The following is a 16,441-nucleotide window of genomic DNA, read 5'->3' on the forward strand; positions in this document are numbered from 1 at the left end:
AAAATAGTTATTAAATGTAGTTTTAGTAGATTCAAGCATACTTCATTTTTACCTTATCTATTCTGTCTTAGCATTTTTGCCATTTTACACTTTGGATATACATTGGATAATTAATTTATTTTCATTAAACAATGCTTATTATAGCATTCTATTAATCGTTTTAATAAGCAATATTAGGTTATATAAAGAAGAACTTTGTTTAGTGCTCTTATGAAACTCCTAACTGAATAAAAAAAAATTCATGGCCAATGTTTACATTTATTTGGCATATTTAATTTAAATACATTTATTCTACATCTTTGTACCTGTGCTACTTTCTACAGATTTTTAGTGTATAAATAGTTTCTTACATAAATAATCATTGCGCGCCATGTCAGCAATAACCTGCCCACACTGAATGATGTGCCATCTGATTACTGTTTAGGTGCTGTGTTGCCAGATATTGGTACGAAAAAAAGGCCTTAAAGAAAAGTTCAGACCTTGTCTTTCAGAAATAAATCAAAGACATCTCTAACAACAACCTGCACATTCTCACTTTATACGTTTCTCAAGTGTCACATTAAATGCTAAAACATCAGCTTGCCCGCCAAAGCACATTCTATAGTCTCAATTGTAATATTTATTTATTACATATCTTTTATATTAGCTTGGCTACTTTTATGTATGTTAACATTTTAAATTTATAGTATCCATTGCTCTTAAAAAGGTTGGAGACCCCTGTGCTAAAACATTAAACACTACGTCTAAAGAGGATTTTTAACAATGGGATCTGGCAACACTGGCTAAATGAATGAGATCGATCGCGTCGCTCTGCTACTGCTTGTTTGTCGCTGGCTGTCTGATGTGGCGTCCGTCATTTTACGCTAACATTTTACAGTAAACTGTCCAAACTTAATTATATACGCGGATGCCAATGTGAGTCATTTTAAATTACTGATTAGTCATTCAGTGAACTTAACATTTTATTTTTTAACATGAAAAATTGACCTCGGTCCGGACGTCGGACCCCTCGGTGGCTTCATAGCTGGCTACGCCCATGTATACCTTTATCTCTTTAATTCATAAATATATGAACTCTTCCGCCAGGTAATATAGTCCATAACTGATTAATATATAGAGGCGGTTGCCAAGCAACGCGGCGCATTAATACAGAAGCTGCTCGTGCTGGAGTTTTAAGTGTTATTATAAACAATTTTAATGTGCTTCGTGTCATTTAAACTCATAATGCAAACAATGCATTATGAATTATTTGTTTATATCCGCCGTTTGACCTCACTTATAAAATCACATTATCCGGGTTTTATGCGCGTTATTGTGGCAATCTTTTATACATATTTCATTAACACCGCGCCCGTTAGTTCAAAGAAATAATAACTGTTAGACATGTTAATATGATAGATAATGTTAATGTTAAATGTGATTAATACTGAGCAGAGATGATTCTGTGTGTGTGTGTGTGTGTGTGTGTGTGTGTGTGTGTGTGTGTGTGTGTGTGTGTGTGTGTGTGTGTGTGTGTGTGTGTGTGAGAGAGAGATAGAGAGAGAGATAGAGAGAGATAGAGAGAGAGAGAGAGAGAGAGAGAGAGAGAGAGAGAGAGAGAGGATGAGCAGATGAGCAGGTGCATTTACTGCAATGTGCACGAGGAATAAGTGCATTTTTAATCCCATCTTCAATCTTCAGTGCTTTTATGAAGAAGTGTTTCTGTTCTTTTCACTGCAGGACGTTTGATGAGATGTGAAAATATCAGCTGAATAACAAAACTGTAAGTCACTTTGTCTGATGTTTCTTGCTGTGTTATACACCGTTTACTGTACTGAGAACAGTTATCATTATTGCATGGAGTTTAACTGATGGGATACATTACAGTAACTACATGTTAGTGTGATAAATGCAAGTTTTCTTTATTGTTGGGTTTGTATGTTAACTTAAATTTAATTCCAGAATGATGATATTTTGGTGATGGGTATTTGGTGAATAAGTCAACTGTTTGCATGTGTCATGTCACATTCATTCTTTTTTGTTCAGTTTTTAAATCCATATTTTCTTGTTAAAATGCAAAAAGTGGCTCATACATTTGGATCCTTCTTAATGCTTTTCAGTTTCCTCGCATTTTCTTATATTTTTTAGTTCTCAATTTTTATAGAAAGTGAATGAAACATTTTTCATGGCCCTTAAAGTGATGGTTCACCCAAAAATGAAAATTGTGTCATCATTTTTTCACCCTCATGTTGTTTTAATAATTGATTGTAAGCACATAGTATTTGTTTTTCCTACTATGGAAGTCAATGGGTATCATCAACTGAGTTCAAACCATAACTTATCAAAATATCTTCACTGCAAAAAAATTACTTTCCTGCTTAGTATTGTTGTCTTGTTTTCAGTATAAATACAGCAAAAATTCTTAAATCAAGATGTATTTTCTTGATGAGCAAAATGACCTAAGAAAAGAAGTCTAGTTTTAGACAAAAGAAATATAATTTAAGTGAATTTGTAAAAAAATGTGCAAAAAAATTCACATACATTTTATATTTTTTGTGTAAATACTAGACATATTTTCTAGACTTTAGGTCATTTTGCTCATCAAGAAAATGCTTCTTGATTTAAGAATTAAAAAATATTTTTACTGAAAAATACTAAGTAAGAAAGTCATTTGTTTTGCAGTGTCCTTATGTGTTCAACAGAATAAAGAAACTGATATAACATGATGATAAGAAAATGATGACAGAATCTTCATTTTTGGATGAACTATCCCTTTAAGCCCTTGTCCAGCACTAATATCATTTGTAGAGATGTGTGAGCGTTTGATTTTTAATATGTGTCTCTGATCAAATGAGTCGTCACCTTTATTCGAAAAGCTTCTCATTTTCAATGCAAAAGCAGTGCATCTGTGGACGACTCCTATTGTTTACTCAATTTGTTGTCTATGTATTGTCTTGCATGCATATTAATGGATGATACCGTACAGACATGTAATCATCTGTTACAGTGTTAATGCATTTCTCGATAATTAACATTAAAATTAAATCTATATGAAAGATAATTGTTGTTCTGTTTTAGCTGAAGTTTCTTTAGAAATGTGTCATGAACAGGTGTTTGATTGGGCTCTGTGTTAAATTGCAACAGCAAGGTCAGCGGTCTCTACAGTAACATTCTGTTGAAAATACAACAATACTTCAGCTTTTACACTGAGTGATTTTTGTTGCTTTCGGACTCGGAGGCTGTTAAATGTGCTCATCCATAGCTCGGTTCAGTCCGCCAGCAGAGAGACTATATATATAAATCTTCATTTAGACTTCATACAATGTAAAAGATTCATCTGAATCTCGCTTTAGCTCATAGACAGACAGACAGACATTTCGTAAATCCCACAAAACCTTACTGGCATGCATTGTAGTGTTAAAAGGGCCTCTAATATGGGTCCAAAAACAGCCCAGACGTCTATAGGCTAAAACAAGACAAAAGTTTGGCTGTCAAGAAAGTTTTATAGAAGTCTAACCCCAAAATAAATGAACTTCATCTGTGTCCTGTCAGGTGTCTGTGCCCAGAGGATCTTCATAATGGTTCATGTCAACAGGACTGAAGACAACATCTCCAGCGCTGCCCCGACCCCTCATTCTTCTTCATCATCCTCCATGTCGTTTTCAGGCCTCTCTCCATCTCTGTCTTCATTCATCTCTCAGTCAAACTGCTCCGTGCCTCCATCTCCATCCTCTCCACCGTATAACTTCTACGCTGTGTTGTTGGTTTTGTTAATCTTCTGCGTGGTGTTCGGCAATGTGCTGGTGTGTGTGGCTGTGTCGAGAGAAAAAGCTCTTCAGACCACCACCAATTACCTCATCGTGTCTCTGGCCGTGTCTGACCTGCTTTTAGCCACGCTGGTGATGCCGTGGGGCGTCTATCTGGAGGTCAGTATCAATCCAGTGCAGATCTCAATCTCTGACTGACTGACAATCTGTCACAGTTTGATTTTATGTGTCAAAGACAGGTTTAATAGATTCAGTTTTGACTTTATGCTGATAATCTCGGTTAGTGATGGATGTGTGAGATGATGTTTCTGACAGGTCGTAGGTGAATGGAGGTTCAGCCGAATTCACTGTGATGTTCTTCTCACATTGGATGTTATGATGTGTACAGCCAGCATTCTCAACTTATGTGCCATCAGCATTGACAGGTGACACTTTTACCTCACATTTACTGCAGCTCATTTATACTCATATATTACACATTTACTTGTATTATAGCTTTACAGCTTTACTTAACACAAATCTTGAGCTTTCTGTTATTGTAAGTGTTGTCTAAAGTCTAACAGCGAAGTTGAAATACAGACAGAGTAGATAATGAATTATATGTTTTGTTGAAGATTTTCATAAATGTGCTGAAAACATTAAAGCAGATGAATATGAATGATAAGTCGTGCTATTTTATGTATTTCATTTCTGTTGAAAGAGAAAAGGTTAAAGAAAATAAATGTGACTCATGGATTTCACTTCTGTCCTTATCTGATGTCTGTGTCTATTCAAAGCCAAAACCTTTTTTCTTTAAGGTCTCATATGAACAGAAAGGACATTTATTCATATCAAAATGCAGTTTTTTGAGTTTTTCTACTTTCTAATCTCTTTTACGATACAACACGGTTGTTTTACATGCTATACAAATAAAAGAAAGTTTTGTCACCTCAAAAAACATATTTTAATGTAGAAATAAATGAAGACTTGTAATCTAAAGTATAATTCGTTTATATCTAATGTCAATTTTTTCATTGAAAGTATCATTTTGTCCAAACATATTAAAATAATTTGTTAGTGAGACAAACCAGAAAAAAATGATGAAAATGTATTACCTGTGATGAAAACATTTCTATTTGGTAAAGAAAATGAACAACCATTTGATTTAAATAAATAGGTTCTTATGGGTAGTTAAAAATGATAACACAACAAATGATTGACACCCTTTAGCTGTTACCTGTATAACGCATAAAATGTTCATGTTATTCTCTTCTCATTTGCCTAAAATCAAATCTGAATAATTCAGAAATCAATCTTTGATCAGACTAATCAATGTTAGATCATCCTAATGCAACACAATATCACGCAAATACGTGACTATTTCACGTATGGACCAACGTGAAAATGTCACGTTTTGCCGCGTTTGAACGTGAGCATGTCACGCTATTCTGTTTGTGTCACTGTCACGTATTGGTTACTCAGCTTTTTTGTCCTATTTTCTTACCATTGTCGCTTCGGTTTAGGGTTAGATTTACATAAAATGACATCCTTACCTAAACAAACTCTAACCCCAACGTCAGGCGACATTTGGTTAAAGTTTAAAAAATACCAAAGCACCAAATCTAACCCTAAACCGAAGCGACAATGGTTTGAAAATAGGACAAAAAAGTTGAGTAACCAATACGTGACAGTGACACAAACAGAATAGCGAGACATGCTCACGTTCAAACTAGGCAAAACATAACATTTTCACGTTGGTCCATACGTGAAATAGTCACGTATTTGCGTGATATAGGGTTGCCTAATGCAACACATTAACACAATACTGTCTTTACTATTTCTAATAATGTAGTAAACACTGTGCACCTCAGTTCTTTTTATTTAATCAGGTTAAAGGTGTAGTGCACAATGTTTGAAAAAAGGGAGTCAGGCCGACTACCAAAACACACTTGTAGCCAATCAGCAGTAAGGGGCGTGTCTACTAAACTATATCCTTGCCGGGGTTGCGTATGTGTGGGCGGGTCTATAAGATTCTATTGGAGTAGGGGCGTTTTCAACATTGGCTTTCAAACATTGTGCACTCCGCCTTTAAAAACTCATTGAGATTAAATCTCTTTTACAACATTGACCTGGCCAAGAAAATCAGCCACAAATAACAAGATTATACAAATATACAACATAAAAACATACCCAAATCACATCAACCATTTACCAAAGAATAAAACACATAATTTTTAACTCATTCATGATGCCTACTTCAATGATTTTCCTCATTTTTAAAAGCACCAGAGGAGTAAGCATTGAGTATGTAGTTAATGTCTATTGTGTAATAGTTGTGATTATATTATAAATTTTGCAGGTACACGGCTGTGGCTATGCCTTTATTGTATAACACACGTTACAGCTCCAGAAGAAGAGTCACGCTCATGATCGCTGCTGTATGGTTTCTTTCATTCGCTGTATCATGTCCACTACTGTTTGGACTCAATAACACAGGTATTGTGTTCTGATCTGATCTGTTTCATCATTAAATGATATAAACACAAGACTGATCTCTAAATCATTGTCTTATAAACAATGCCCATACAGAGATGTACTTATGTTATTTATGACTTTTCTGTGAAATATTTTCAGTTTTTCTTTTCCTTAGTTTCTCGTGTATTTGACTCAATACTAAATCTAATAAGGATTGTCTATAAGACTGAGAAGTCATCTTAAAAAGCTTAATTTGACTGTCAAACGTGTGATGTTTTCTGCTCTTTGTCTTTCAGCCAGTCAGGAGGGGAGAGATTGCAGTTTCGCTGATCCAGCGTTTGTGGTTTACTCATCTGTTGCGTCTTTTTACGTGCCCTTCATTGTGACACTGCTGGTGTATGCGCAGATCTGTGTGGTTCTGCGCAGACGGGGCAGACGAACCGCACCTTCACGCAGACATGGCCTTCACTCAGGAGATGGAGATGGACCGAGACCTCGCAAGGTATGCTGGGAAAATTCAATACGTTTTACCATACACATAAATATAAAAGCTGTCGTGAGGTTTATAAAATCTGTAGGATGCCAAACCGAAAGCGTTTCTTTGTTTATAACTGAATTAATATGACACTTCTTGACATGTGTTATTATCACTGTAATGAGCAGGAACCATTTTGTTTCTTACTAACCATTATAACCTTACTAACCTTAATGTCTAAAAGTGTATTTATATGACATTAATATATTATTCCCTTTGGCTGTGTTTTACATTTACATTTATGCATTTGACAGATGCTTTTATCTGTATAGATTTTTTATCAGTGTGTTCTCTGGGTTCAAACTTTTGTGCTGCTAATGCAATGCTACTACTAAGATTTTAAAATGAAAGAAACATGTCCGATCTTTGATACATGAATGTGTTTGTGTGTTTGTTTGTCAGAATAAGTGTACTCACCCTGAGGATGTGAAGTTGTGTACTTTAATCCTGAGACCGCCTACAGATGCTCCACACCGCAAGAAAGTGGTGAAGAACTCTTGACCTTCTTGCACATTCATTTCTGTGACCGTCTGAAGGTGAATGTGTGCGATCGTCTGCTTCTCTGTTTGCAGACGTTGGCGACGGAGGCTCTGGTTCATCCTCTGGACGTGGAGCCGGTGTGTTTTCTGAATCAAGAGAGAGAGCAGACGCATCAGTCCGGACGAGCTAAAATCTCTCTCTCTGTGGCTCCCAGCCCGACTCGCCCCGGCTCCACGCGCTCGGCCCCGGGCCCTCGCAGGGTCACCCTAAAGGAGAACGCACACGGACGGCACGGATGGAGCGAGAAACGTACAGAAAGAGAGAAAGGTGTCGCAGCGAAGGAGAGAGAGAGGGGAAGATTTTCACAACAGAAAGAAAGAAAAGCCACTCAGATGTTGGCTATTGTTTTAGGTGAGAAGAATGACCATAAACACTTTGGACACCGTACACACACACTTCATTATAATAAAATAAAGTACAGTTTTGTTTATTTACAGCAGTTGAGTCTATATGTTATGATCTCTGCAGGTGTTTTCATCATATGCTGGTTACCGTTCTTCCTCACACACGTGCTGAAGGCTCACTGTGGTACCTGCTGTATCTCTCCATCACTTTACAGCGCTGTCACCTGGCTGGGATACCTGAACAGTGCCGTAAACCCCGTCATCTACACCACATTCAACATTGAGTTTCGTAAAGCCTTTATTAAAATCCTGCACTGCTAACAACACATCTGACGTCTGAATCAGATCCTCAAAACTGAAGCGAAATATATCAGCTTTGACTCACTATCCGCAGAGATTATCTGAAGATTACTGAGATTTAAACTAATGATTTACACCCGTGGTTCTCAAACTGGGGTCCGGGGCCCCCAGGGGGGCCGCGAGATGGTGCCAGGGGGGCCCCAGTTTTATACATTTTTTATAAAATACATTAATTTATCTTGAATTCTGTGAAATTAAACCTAAAATAATAAGGCAGCACTACTTTGCATAATTTAATGTTTTGTTTAATTAAAATGTGAAGTTTAAGAACAGTTTTTTGTCATAAATTTTCTTTGGGGGGGCCATGAAGAAATGCACCGTACACAAAGGGGGCCGCACACTGAAAAAGTTTGAGAACCACTGATTTACACTATATTGAAAATGATGTGACAATATGATTTCTACACACATGCTGTAAATAAGATCAGATAATAAGATATAAAATACAATGCGTGACCATAGACAACAAAACCAGTCATTGAGATTTATACATGAATACAGAAGCTTTCCATAAATCTGGAATCTGAGCTTGCAAAAAAATCTAAATATTGTCTGAAGTTGTCCAAATGAAGTCCTTAGTAACTACATTCACTCACAAACATTTTTTTAGGGCTGTCAAACAATTAACCGCAATTAATTGCATATAAAAAACAAGCTTGATTTTGCATAATATGTGTGTGTGTGTGCACTGTGTGTAATTATTTTGTATATATAAATACGCTACCTGGTCTCACAAAATTATTTACCTATAGTCACGTGTTTATGTGTCATTGTCACGTATTTGTTACTCAACTGCTTTTTCCTATTTTCAAACCATTTTTGCTTCAGTTTAGGGTTAGATTTGGTGTTTGCATTAGGATGTCACTTGAAGTATTGGTTTATACAATTTTTTTTTTTTTTTAGTTATTCTTTTATATTTTCTACATTTTTAAACGTTGTCACCTGGTGTTAGGGTTAAGAGTTGGGTTTGGGTAAGGATGTCATTTTATGTAAATCTAACCCTAAACTGAAGCGACCATGGTAAGAAAATAGGCCGAAACAGTTGAGTAACAAATTCGTGATACGATAACCAAAACTACGTGACTATAGGTATGCACTTGCATATATGTATTTAAGAAACATTTACATATATATTTATTTATTTATTTATTTTTAAATATATTTTATATAATATATAAATTAAAAATATACAAAAATAAAAAAATCTTACATTTATACATCTGTGTATTTATATATAGCCTAAATAGTAATTATACAAAATACACACAAATATATTATGCAAACACACACTTTTATTTTTTTTATCACAATTAATCTTTTGACTGTTCTAGTTTTTATATATTTACTGAAGGAAATGTACAAACTCTCTTCATGGAGCATGATCTTTACATATCCTAATGATTTTTGGCATAAAATCAAAATCGACCTTTTTACCCATACAGTGTATTGTTAGCTATTGCTACAAATATACACATGCTACTTAAGACTTAAGACTGGTTTTGTTGTCCAGGGTCACATGTAATGGGTCAATTTCACACCAATCTAATAAACACCAAAGAAAAGTGTTTGTTGGAGTTTGTCAGCTCAGTGTGATTTTCCTAAAATGTTTTTATTACTTTTAAGGAGTAACTTATTTTCTGATTCATTCTGGAATTTGTCCTCAGATGTCCAAAAGACTTTCCTGCTTAAAAAAGCCTTCACATTGCAAGCCTATGATAACTTAAAATACTGTCAGCTCACTAAAGTTTCTGGTTGTGAGCAATGGGAAAAATCATCCTGTTTACTAAAGATGAAACAGTCACTATAACAGAAAAATAAAATGTATAATATGACATGAGACTGAGAGATGCTTGTATCTTCTGTCTTTCTTCATGATGTAAAGTTGCTCTCATAAATCAACTGCTGACTCTCAAAATGTATTGTGATCTGTTTGTTAATTCAGGATTCACAAACGTACACACACACACACACACACACACACACACACACACACACGCGCGCAGGCACGCACGCACGCACACACACATGCACACACGTTGGCATATGTGGTTTACGGGGACATAGATGCAATGCATTTTATACTATCCAAACTGTTATATTCTATTCACCTACCCCAGTCCCTAACCCCAATGTCACAAAAACCATTTAGTATGTTTTTATAACGTTTCAGTTTATGGGGACACCTCCTGTAAACCATGATTATAGCATAGTTAACATGTCATTATACGCAACTATTCATGTCCCCATAAACCAACCCACACACATGCATCTTCTGTTATTACAATCATTAGTTTTGAATATGCTTCAGCACTAAACACCACATAAGAAATAGGAAGCAGGTATTGTGTTGAAATGCTGTGATATGTGATATGATGAAGTGATCTGGTGGTTAAATGTAAGTTCAGTAGATGCTGAGTCACAGTTGTTTTTGCCGGCTCTATATTTCACGCTCAGTCGCTGAACTCTGACCCCGTCTAACAATAATCTACATGCATTTTTCATCAACCTGTGAGCCGCTATCTGTTACAGCTGCACCGCTGTGGACTGAGATCAGCATCTCCACTTCTTCTTCTGTTGAGATGTTGTCAAGGTTTTTCAACTTTTATTCAAGCTTCTCACCCAGATCTTCTGCCGTTGTCACCTGAAGTCTTCTGAAGAATGGACTTTTGTCTTTACTGATCTCATGGCTTTTGCTCAGGTAAGAGCAAGACTTTCTGAGTATTTGTTTATGCATTTGTTTAAACTTTCTTAATAGTCTGATTCACTGTGAAAATAAAGTCCAGACACATTCAGAAGCATGTATAAAATTATTGAAGTAAATGTTTTCTTCAGACATCAGTCAGTATTTAGTGTTGACCTCTCTTGGCACGAAACACATCTTGCGCTTTTAAGTCCTGAAGTCATTCAGGGAGTTTACCCAAATACTTGACAGCTTTACTTTTATACTGTTTTTTATACTACATACACATTTTCTGTATTTTCTGATTGTATTGTAATAAAAAGACTGAGAAATAGTTATGTATGATCACTATATAATTGCAAAACACCAAATCTAATGGTGGCCTAAGACCTTTACACAGTACTGTATATGAAAGTATATTTTTGTTTTTACTGTATATTGTAGGTGTATATTGGTCAGTTTATTAGGTAGGGATAATACAACATTTCTGTATCAATAGTGATATTTGATTGCAAAGGAATTCAATTTTATTATTAAGCTTTTTTTTATAAAAATGGACGATGATCAAATGTGAATGAATCTTTATTATGTTCTAAATCCGCGATGTTTTCAATGTGTTCAGGGTTTCTATAAAATCAGTCCAGCAAAGGACACCAGTGCATCTCTAAAGATCTTCCAGCCATGTCTTCATACATCCACTGGGATTCCTCCACATGCGCTGACCACCTGCCCAAAACCATTAAACACAGCGGCTGCTCTGATGTCAGCTCCAGTAACACCTGAAGTTATCTGTGACTGCTCAGATGTAACTCCTCAACATCAAACACTTCCTCTTTATAGAGGAGGAATCTCTTCACCCTTCTCTCTTCACCTCACACACCCGATGACACCTCTTACACCCTACATCCCTACAAACACACACATGATGACATCTCCTGCTTGTCTTCAGCTGTTAAGAGTTTCTGATTTACCTCTCTACACACTGTCAGTGATCATGCCTTATCTTCCTCAAAACACTCTCATTGACCCTAAAGCATCTTTAAAAGAGAGTCATCTGGAGGAAAGAGACGTCACTGTTGCTGCTTCTAAGAGCTCGTCTTCTGGTGAGCTTACAGACAGATGTCTGCTTGTATAAATATTAAAGACAACTATTATAATTCCCTTTCTGTATTGTGCTTACAGATGTCTCTGGGTTCAGATTCTGGCCATCATCTCCATCACGGCTGGCATTAAGAACAACCCTCATATCTGCTGTCATCATCCTCTTAGTCTGTACTACTATAATAGGTACATCATGACACACCTGCAAACACACACTCTTAAAAATAAAGGTGCTTCACGATGCATTAGAAGAAACATTTTTACCCAATAAAGAACCTTTAAAGGTGCCATAGAATATGAAACTGTATTTATGTAGTCATAGATGAATAATAAGAGTTGTGTACAAGGTAATGACATAATGAGCCTCAAACACAATTGTTTTCTCCTTCTTATGTAAACCTCATGCATGAAAAAGAGCGCTGGAAAACAGACCAATCACAACATAACACCAACTGTGACGTTACAGTCCAGATGTACACCACAACATTAAATTACACATTAAATTAATTACAATGTTGCTACAATTCTAAAAACAAAGTTATGACTGCTGAGTTAGCGCTATATGCTAGTTAATGCTATATGCTAGTTAGTGTTATATGCTAGCGTTTAGGCTGAAGTTCTACTATGTGTGTAAACATAAGACACACACAGAGCTACTGAAGGAGAAACAGCCAATCAGAGCAGAGCTTAACATTATTATTCATGACCCTTCCAAATAAGGTCATAATAGACCATTTCATTTTAAAGACAACCAATCAGAACATGACACATCAGGTAATAAGGAAGCATGACAAAACCATGACAATGAACATTTCAAAATAAAAGACATGAATATGAAAGACAGAACTTCATAATAAAAGACTTACAACAAAACACAAACACAACCCTTACACAAACCTTCTTTGTATATAATCAGAAAACAATTTAACGGATTATTACGATGCGATTTTTGGCACCTTTAACATCCAAGGAACCTTTTTGTTTGTAGTGAAAAATGATTTATTAAAGAAATGCTTTGAACCTTTAAAGCATCTTTAATTTAATTGTGTATATGTAATTCTTCTTCAAGATCATTGATGGATAACTCACTTTATTTTCTCATTAGTGAAATTGGTGTGTTTCCCGAATAAAATGCGAGACTTTCACACAGCTGCTGGTGATAAACAAAACTGCAGCATCACACAGATGCCCTTCATCTCAGGAAAATATCCGGCAAATCTCACAGTCAACATCACCTCAGGTACCAACAGCCTATCAGAGCGGAGATCTGCAGTCACGTGTGAATATATTACAGTGATAGTCAAGTGTTGTCATCATTGTCTCACCTTCAAGTTCAGTTATGTGTGATGTTATCATACAGGGCACAAGGGCAATTCTGATGACAGAACTTCCTTCTTCAGTCTGGATTATTTGTCATTTCTCACCTTGTCTCGTGGTCTTTTCTAATAGATTGCTCATCTTCAGTGAGAGATGTTTCTCGTGAGATGCGTATCGTTGGTGGCACAGACGCTGTAAGGGATCAGTGGGGATGGCAGACTAGTTTACATTGGCAGGGTAAACACGTCTGTGGAGGAGCCATCGTAACTCCTCGCTGGGTCATCACAGCCGCCCATTGCTTTGAAGAGTGAGTAAAACATGAACAAATAAATGCCTGAATGTTGCTTTTAAACTCAGAATTCTAATGGGATGGGCTGCATTTTAAGCCCATGTAAAAATGCAGATACACTCACCTAAAGGATTATTAGGAACACCTGTTCAATTTCTCATTAAAGAGCCACACAGATCCAAAATCGAAACTAACCTTTATTGCAGTGTGTCGTGTAGCTGTCCATCAATGTAAACAACGTGTAAAGTAGTTGAACCAAAAAGTGCACGATTAATAAAGTTATTGGCTTCTAAAGCAGGGAGTCGACTCTTACTCTTACTGGCTCTTTAATGCAATTATGTAATCAATCAATCGCATGGCAGTTGCTTCAATGCATTTAGGGGTGTGGTCCTGGTCAAGACAATCTCCTGAACTCCAAACTGAATGTCAGAATGGGAAGAAAGGTGATTTAAGCAATTTTGAACGTGGCATGGTTGTTGGTGCCAGACGGGCCGGTCTGAGTATTTCACAATCTGCTCAGTTACTGGGATTTTCACACACAACCATTTCTAGGGTTACAAAGAATGATGTGAAAAGGGAAAATCATCCAGTATGTGGCAGTCCTGTGGGTGAAAATGCCTTGTTGATGCTAGAGGTCAGAGGAGAATGAGCTGACTGAATCAAGCTGATAGAAGAGCAACTTTGACTGAAATAACCACTCTTCACAACCGAGGTATGCAGCAAAGCATTTGTGATGCCACAGCACACAGTCACCAGATCTCAACCCAATAGAGCATCTTTGGGATGTGGTGGAACGGGAGCTTCGTGCCCTGGATGTGCATCCCACAAATCTCCATCAACTGCAAGATGCTATCCTATCAATATGGGCCAACATTTCTAAAGAATGCTTTCAGCACCTTGTTGAATCAATGACACATAGAATTTAGGCAGTTCTGAAGGCGAAAGGGTACAGTATTAGTATGGTGTTCCTAATAATCCACTGTCAGAAAGAATGGTGATAAATGGTTACCTCTGAGGTACTAATATGAACTCTTTAAGTGAATGAAGTTCGCAAATTGTGTTTATTATACATCCAGCTGTTGTTTTGTCTTATCTGACAGATATAACATGATGGATGAGTCTGATTGGGTCATTGTGGTTGATACTGTGAGTCTATCAGATTCATCTCAAGGGAAACGCTATAACACCCTGCAGATACATCCTCACCCCAAATTCTCAAAGGATAACAATGATTACGACCTGTGCCTATTGCGCACACAGTCTGACATACAGATGGAAGGTAAAGATTCTCATCTGATAGTAACAGATATCACCTCTAGCATATAGCACTTATCATATTATTACCTCCTTAGATGGAGTGAGACCTGTGTGTTTACCTCACGTGAGAGATTCATTTCCACCCGGATCGTCCTGCTGGGTCACAGGTTGGGGTTACACGCGAGAAGGAGGTGAGAAGAGATCCTTTTTAGTGTTACCTTCTCATTCAGATATCGTTCAGTGTTTTACTGTTCGACAGGTTTTTTGTCTCCGCACCTGAGGCAGGCTTTGGTTCAGGTGATTGGTGATTCGTTGTGCTCACAGTCATTTGTCTATGGCTCTCTGCTCACTCCCAGAATGCTTTGTGCAGGTGTTATGGAGGGAGGAGTGGATTCATGTCAGGTAGATATTGAATCACTAAACTCATGTGAGTTTCTTCAGTGGAAAATGACTGTGGTCATGTGATCTTCATCATTCTGGACCTTCTGTAAGACACTGTACTGCACAATCTGAATGGATGATGATAATATTGTCATATTTCATGTTAAAAGAGATGTCTGTGTGTGTGTCAGGGTGACAGCGGAGGTCCTCTGGTGTGTAAAACTGAAGCAGGTGACTGGAGGTTAGCCGGTGTCGTTAGTTGGGGTGAAGGTTGTGGACGACCCAACAAACCCGGTGTCTACACTCGAGTCACTCAACTTCTGCAATGGATCGATCTTTATATTAATGTATGTGTGCAATAAACACAAACCATATAATACTTTGCTTCATGCAAAAAGTTGACATATAAACATTTCTATATTTATGTATGTATATATTTAGATCTGTGCTGTAACTATTCCATAAATCTTAAATACATATTCAGGTTTCATCAAAACACTATCATATAACATTTATTATTTTTTATTATTTCAGGAAGGCACTTAAGAGGAATTCTCATTGACTACTGCACAAGATAAAGCATTTTGAAGGACAAGATCATTCAGTATTGTGTAATAATGGTTTTATTTTAAAATAGATGATAAAAACAATCATTCTAGTTTCAACAATGTTACAATTTAATAGCTTTATATTGTTTATCTCTTCTATATTGTGTATAAAAATGATTTGTAACTTTGTCTTGAGTGTTATTGTTATTACCATTATAACACATATTTTACACAGCACTTTATCTGTTCATCATAGACGTTTCACATGAAAAAATTATTTAATATGCTATACAAGTATTTACACTGCAAAAGATGAATCTGAATGAAAATCTATAGTATTTTTGTCTTGTTTTCAGTAAAAATATAAAAAATAAATACATTACAATGATTTTTTGATGTGCAAAACGACCCAAGAAAGCAAGTCTAGTTTTTAGACCAAAAATATTTAATTTAAGTGATTTTGTGCATACAACAAACAAACAAACAAAAATCTTGCAATGGGGTAAACAAAAAAATCTTGAAGATTTTTCCTAAACACTAAATTCAAGAAAAATTAGCTTACCCCATTCATTGGCAGATTTTTTTGCTTGTTTAATGCACAAAATCACTTAAATTTGACATTAATGGTCTAAAAACTAGACTTATTTTCTTGGGTTGTTTTGATCATAAAGAAAAATCATCTTAATGTAAGAATTTTTAGACACTTTTACTGAAAACAAGACAAAAATACTAAGAACATTTTTTTCTTGAAAATCATTTTTGTGTACTAATTGTTGTAAATTGTAGTATAATATAGTAATTACTCTGTATTAACTATAGTGAATTAATAAACTATCGTAAATAATGTAGTATACTTGAATATTTAAGTATACTACAATATATTTAAGAG

At 36.1% G+C, this 16,441-nt stretch overlaps 2 protein-coding genes across 3 annotated transcripts; both read left to right on the top strand.

The window, feature by feature from the left end:
- The first annotated feature begins 782 nt into the window (after positions 1 to 782).
- Positions 783 to 8,629, top strand: drd2l (dopamine receptor D2 like). 2 transcript variants are annotated; one of them, XM_055211618.2, is made up of 9 exons: positions 783 to 915; positions 1,720 to 1,762; positions 3,532 to 3,905; positions 4,062 to 4,171; positions 6,085 to 6,221; positions 6,497 to 6,702; positions 7,138 to 7,221; positions 7,308 to 7,626; positions 7,744 to 8,629. In XM_055211618.2, exons 3-9 carry the CDS (start codon positions 3,558 to 3,560, stop codon positions 7,938 to 7,940), a joined length of 1,401 nt encoding a protein of 466 aa, XP_055067593.2. In that variant the 5' UTR covers positions 783 to 915; positions 1,720 to 1,762; positions 3,532 to 3,557; the 3' UTR covers positions 7,941 to 8,629. The 2 variants fall into 2 exon arrangements, with proteins under 2 accessions (XP_055067593.2, XP_055067594.2); XM_055211619.2 differs by lacking the exon at positions 783 to 915 and having other exon boundaries at positions 1,589 to 1,762.
- Positions 8,630 to 10,525: 1,896 nt separating this feature from the next.
- Positions 10,526 to 15,888, top strand: LOC129448917 (transmembrane protease serine 11D). The gene is made up of 10 exons (XM_055211620.2): positions 10,526 to 10,677; positions 11,282 to 11,762; positions 11,842 to 11,946; positions 12,866 to 13,000; positions 13,210 to 13,384; positions 14,467 to 14,645; positions 14,719 to 14,814; positions 14,883 to 15,025; positions 15,196 to 15,351; positions 15,539 to 15,888. Exons 1-10 carry the CDS (start codon positions 10,663 to 10,665, stop codon positions 15,548 to 15,550), a joined length of 1,497 nt encoding a protein of 498 aa, XP_055067595.2. The 5' UTR covers positions 10,526 to 10,662; the 3' UTR covers positions 15,551 to 15,888.
- The last annotated feature ends 553 nt before the right edge of the window (positions 15,889 to 16,441 follow it).

This window comes from Misgurnus anguillicaudatus, chromosome 10, assembly GCF_027580225.2.
Source record: "Misgurnus anguillicaudatus chromosome 10, ASM2758022v2, whole genome shotgun sequence".
Lineage (NCBI taxonomy): Eukaryota > Metazoa > Chordata > Actinopteri > Cypriniformes > Cobitidae > Misgurnus > Misgurnus anguillicaudatus.

Excerpts from the sequence above, each read along its gene's own strand:
- drd2l (XM_055211618.2), top strand. The coding sequence starts at position 3,558 with ATGGTTCATGTCAACAGGACTGAAGACAACATCTCCAGCGCTGCCCCG. Across the intron at positions 3,906-4,061 it reads CGTGGGGCGTCTATCTGGAG|GTCGTAGGTGAATGGAGGTT; the intron begins GTCAGTATCAAT and ends TGTTTCTGACAG. Across the intron at positions 7,627-7,743 it reads GATGTTGGCTATTGTTTTAG|GTGTTTTCATCATATGCTGG; the intron begins GTGAGAAGAATG and ends TGATCTCTGCAG.
- LOC129448917 (XM_055211620.2), top strand. Across the intron at positions 11,763-11,841 it reads TTCTAAGAGCTCGTCTTCTG|ATGTCTCTGGGTTCAGATTC; the intron begins GTGAGCTTACAG and ends TTGTGCTTACAG. Across the intron at positions 13,001-13,209 it reads CACAGTCAACATCACCTCAG|ATTGCTCATCTTCAGTGAGA; the intron begins GTACCAACAGCC and ends CTTTTCTAATAG.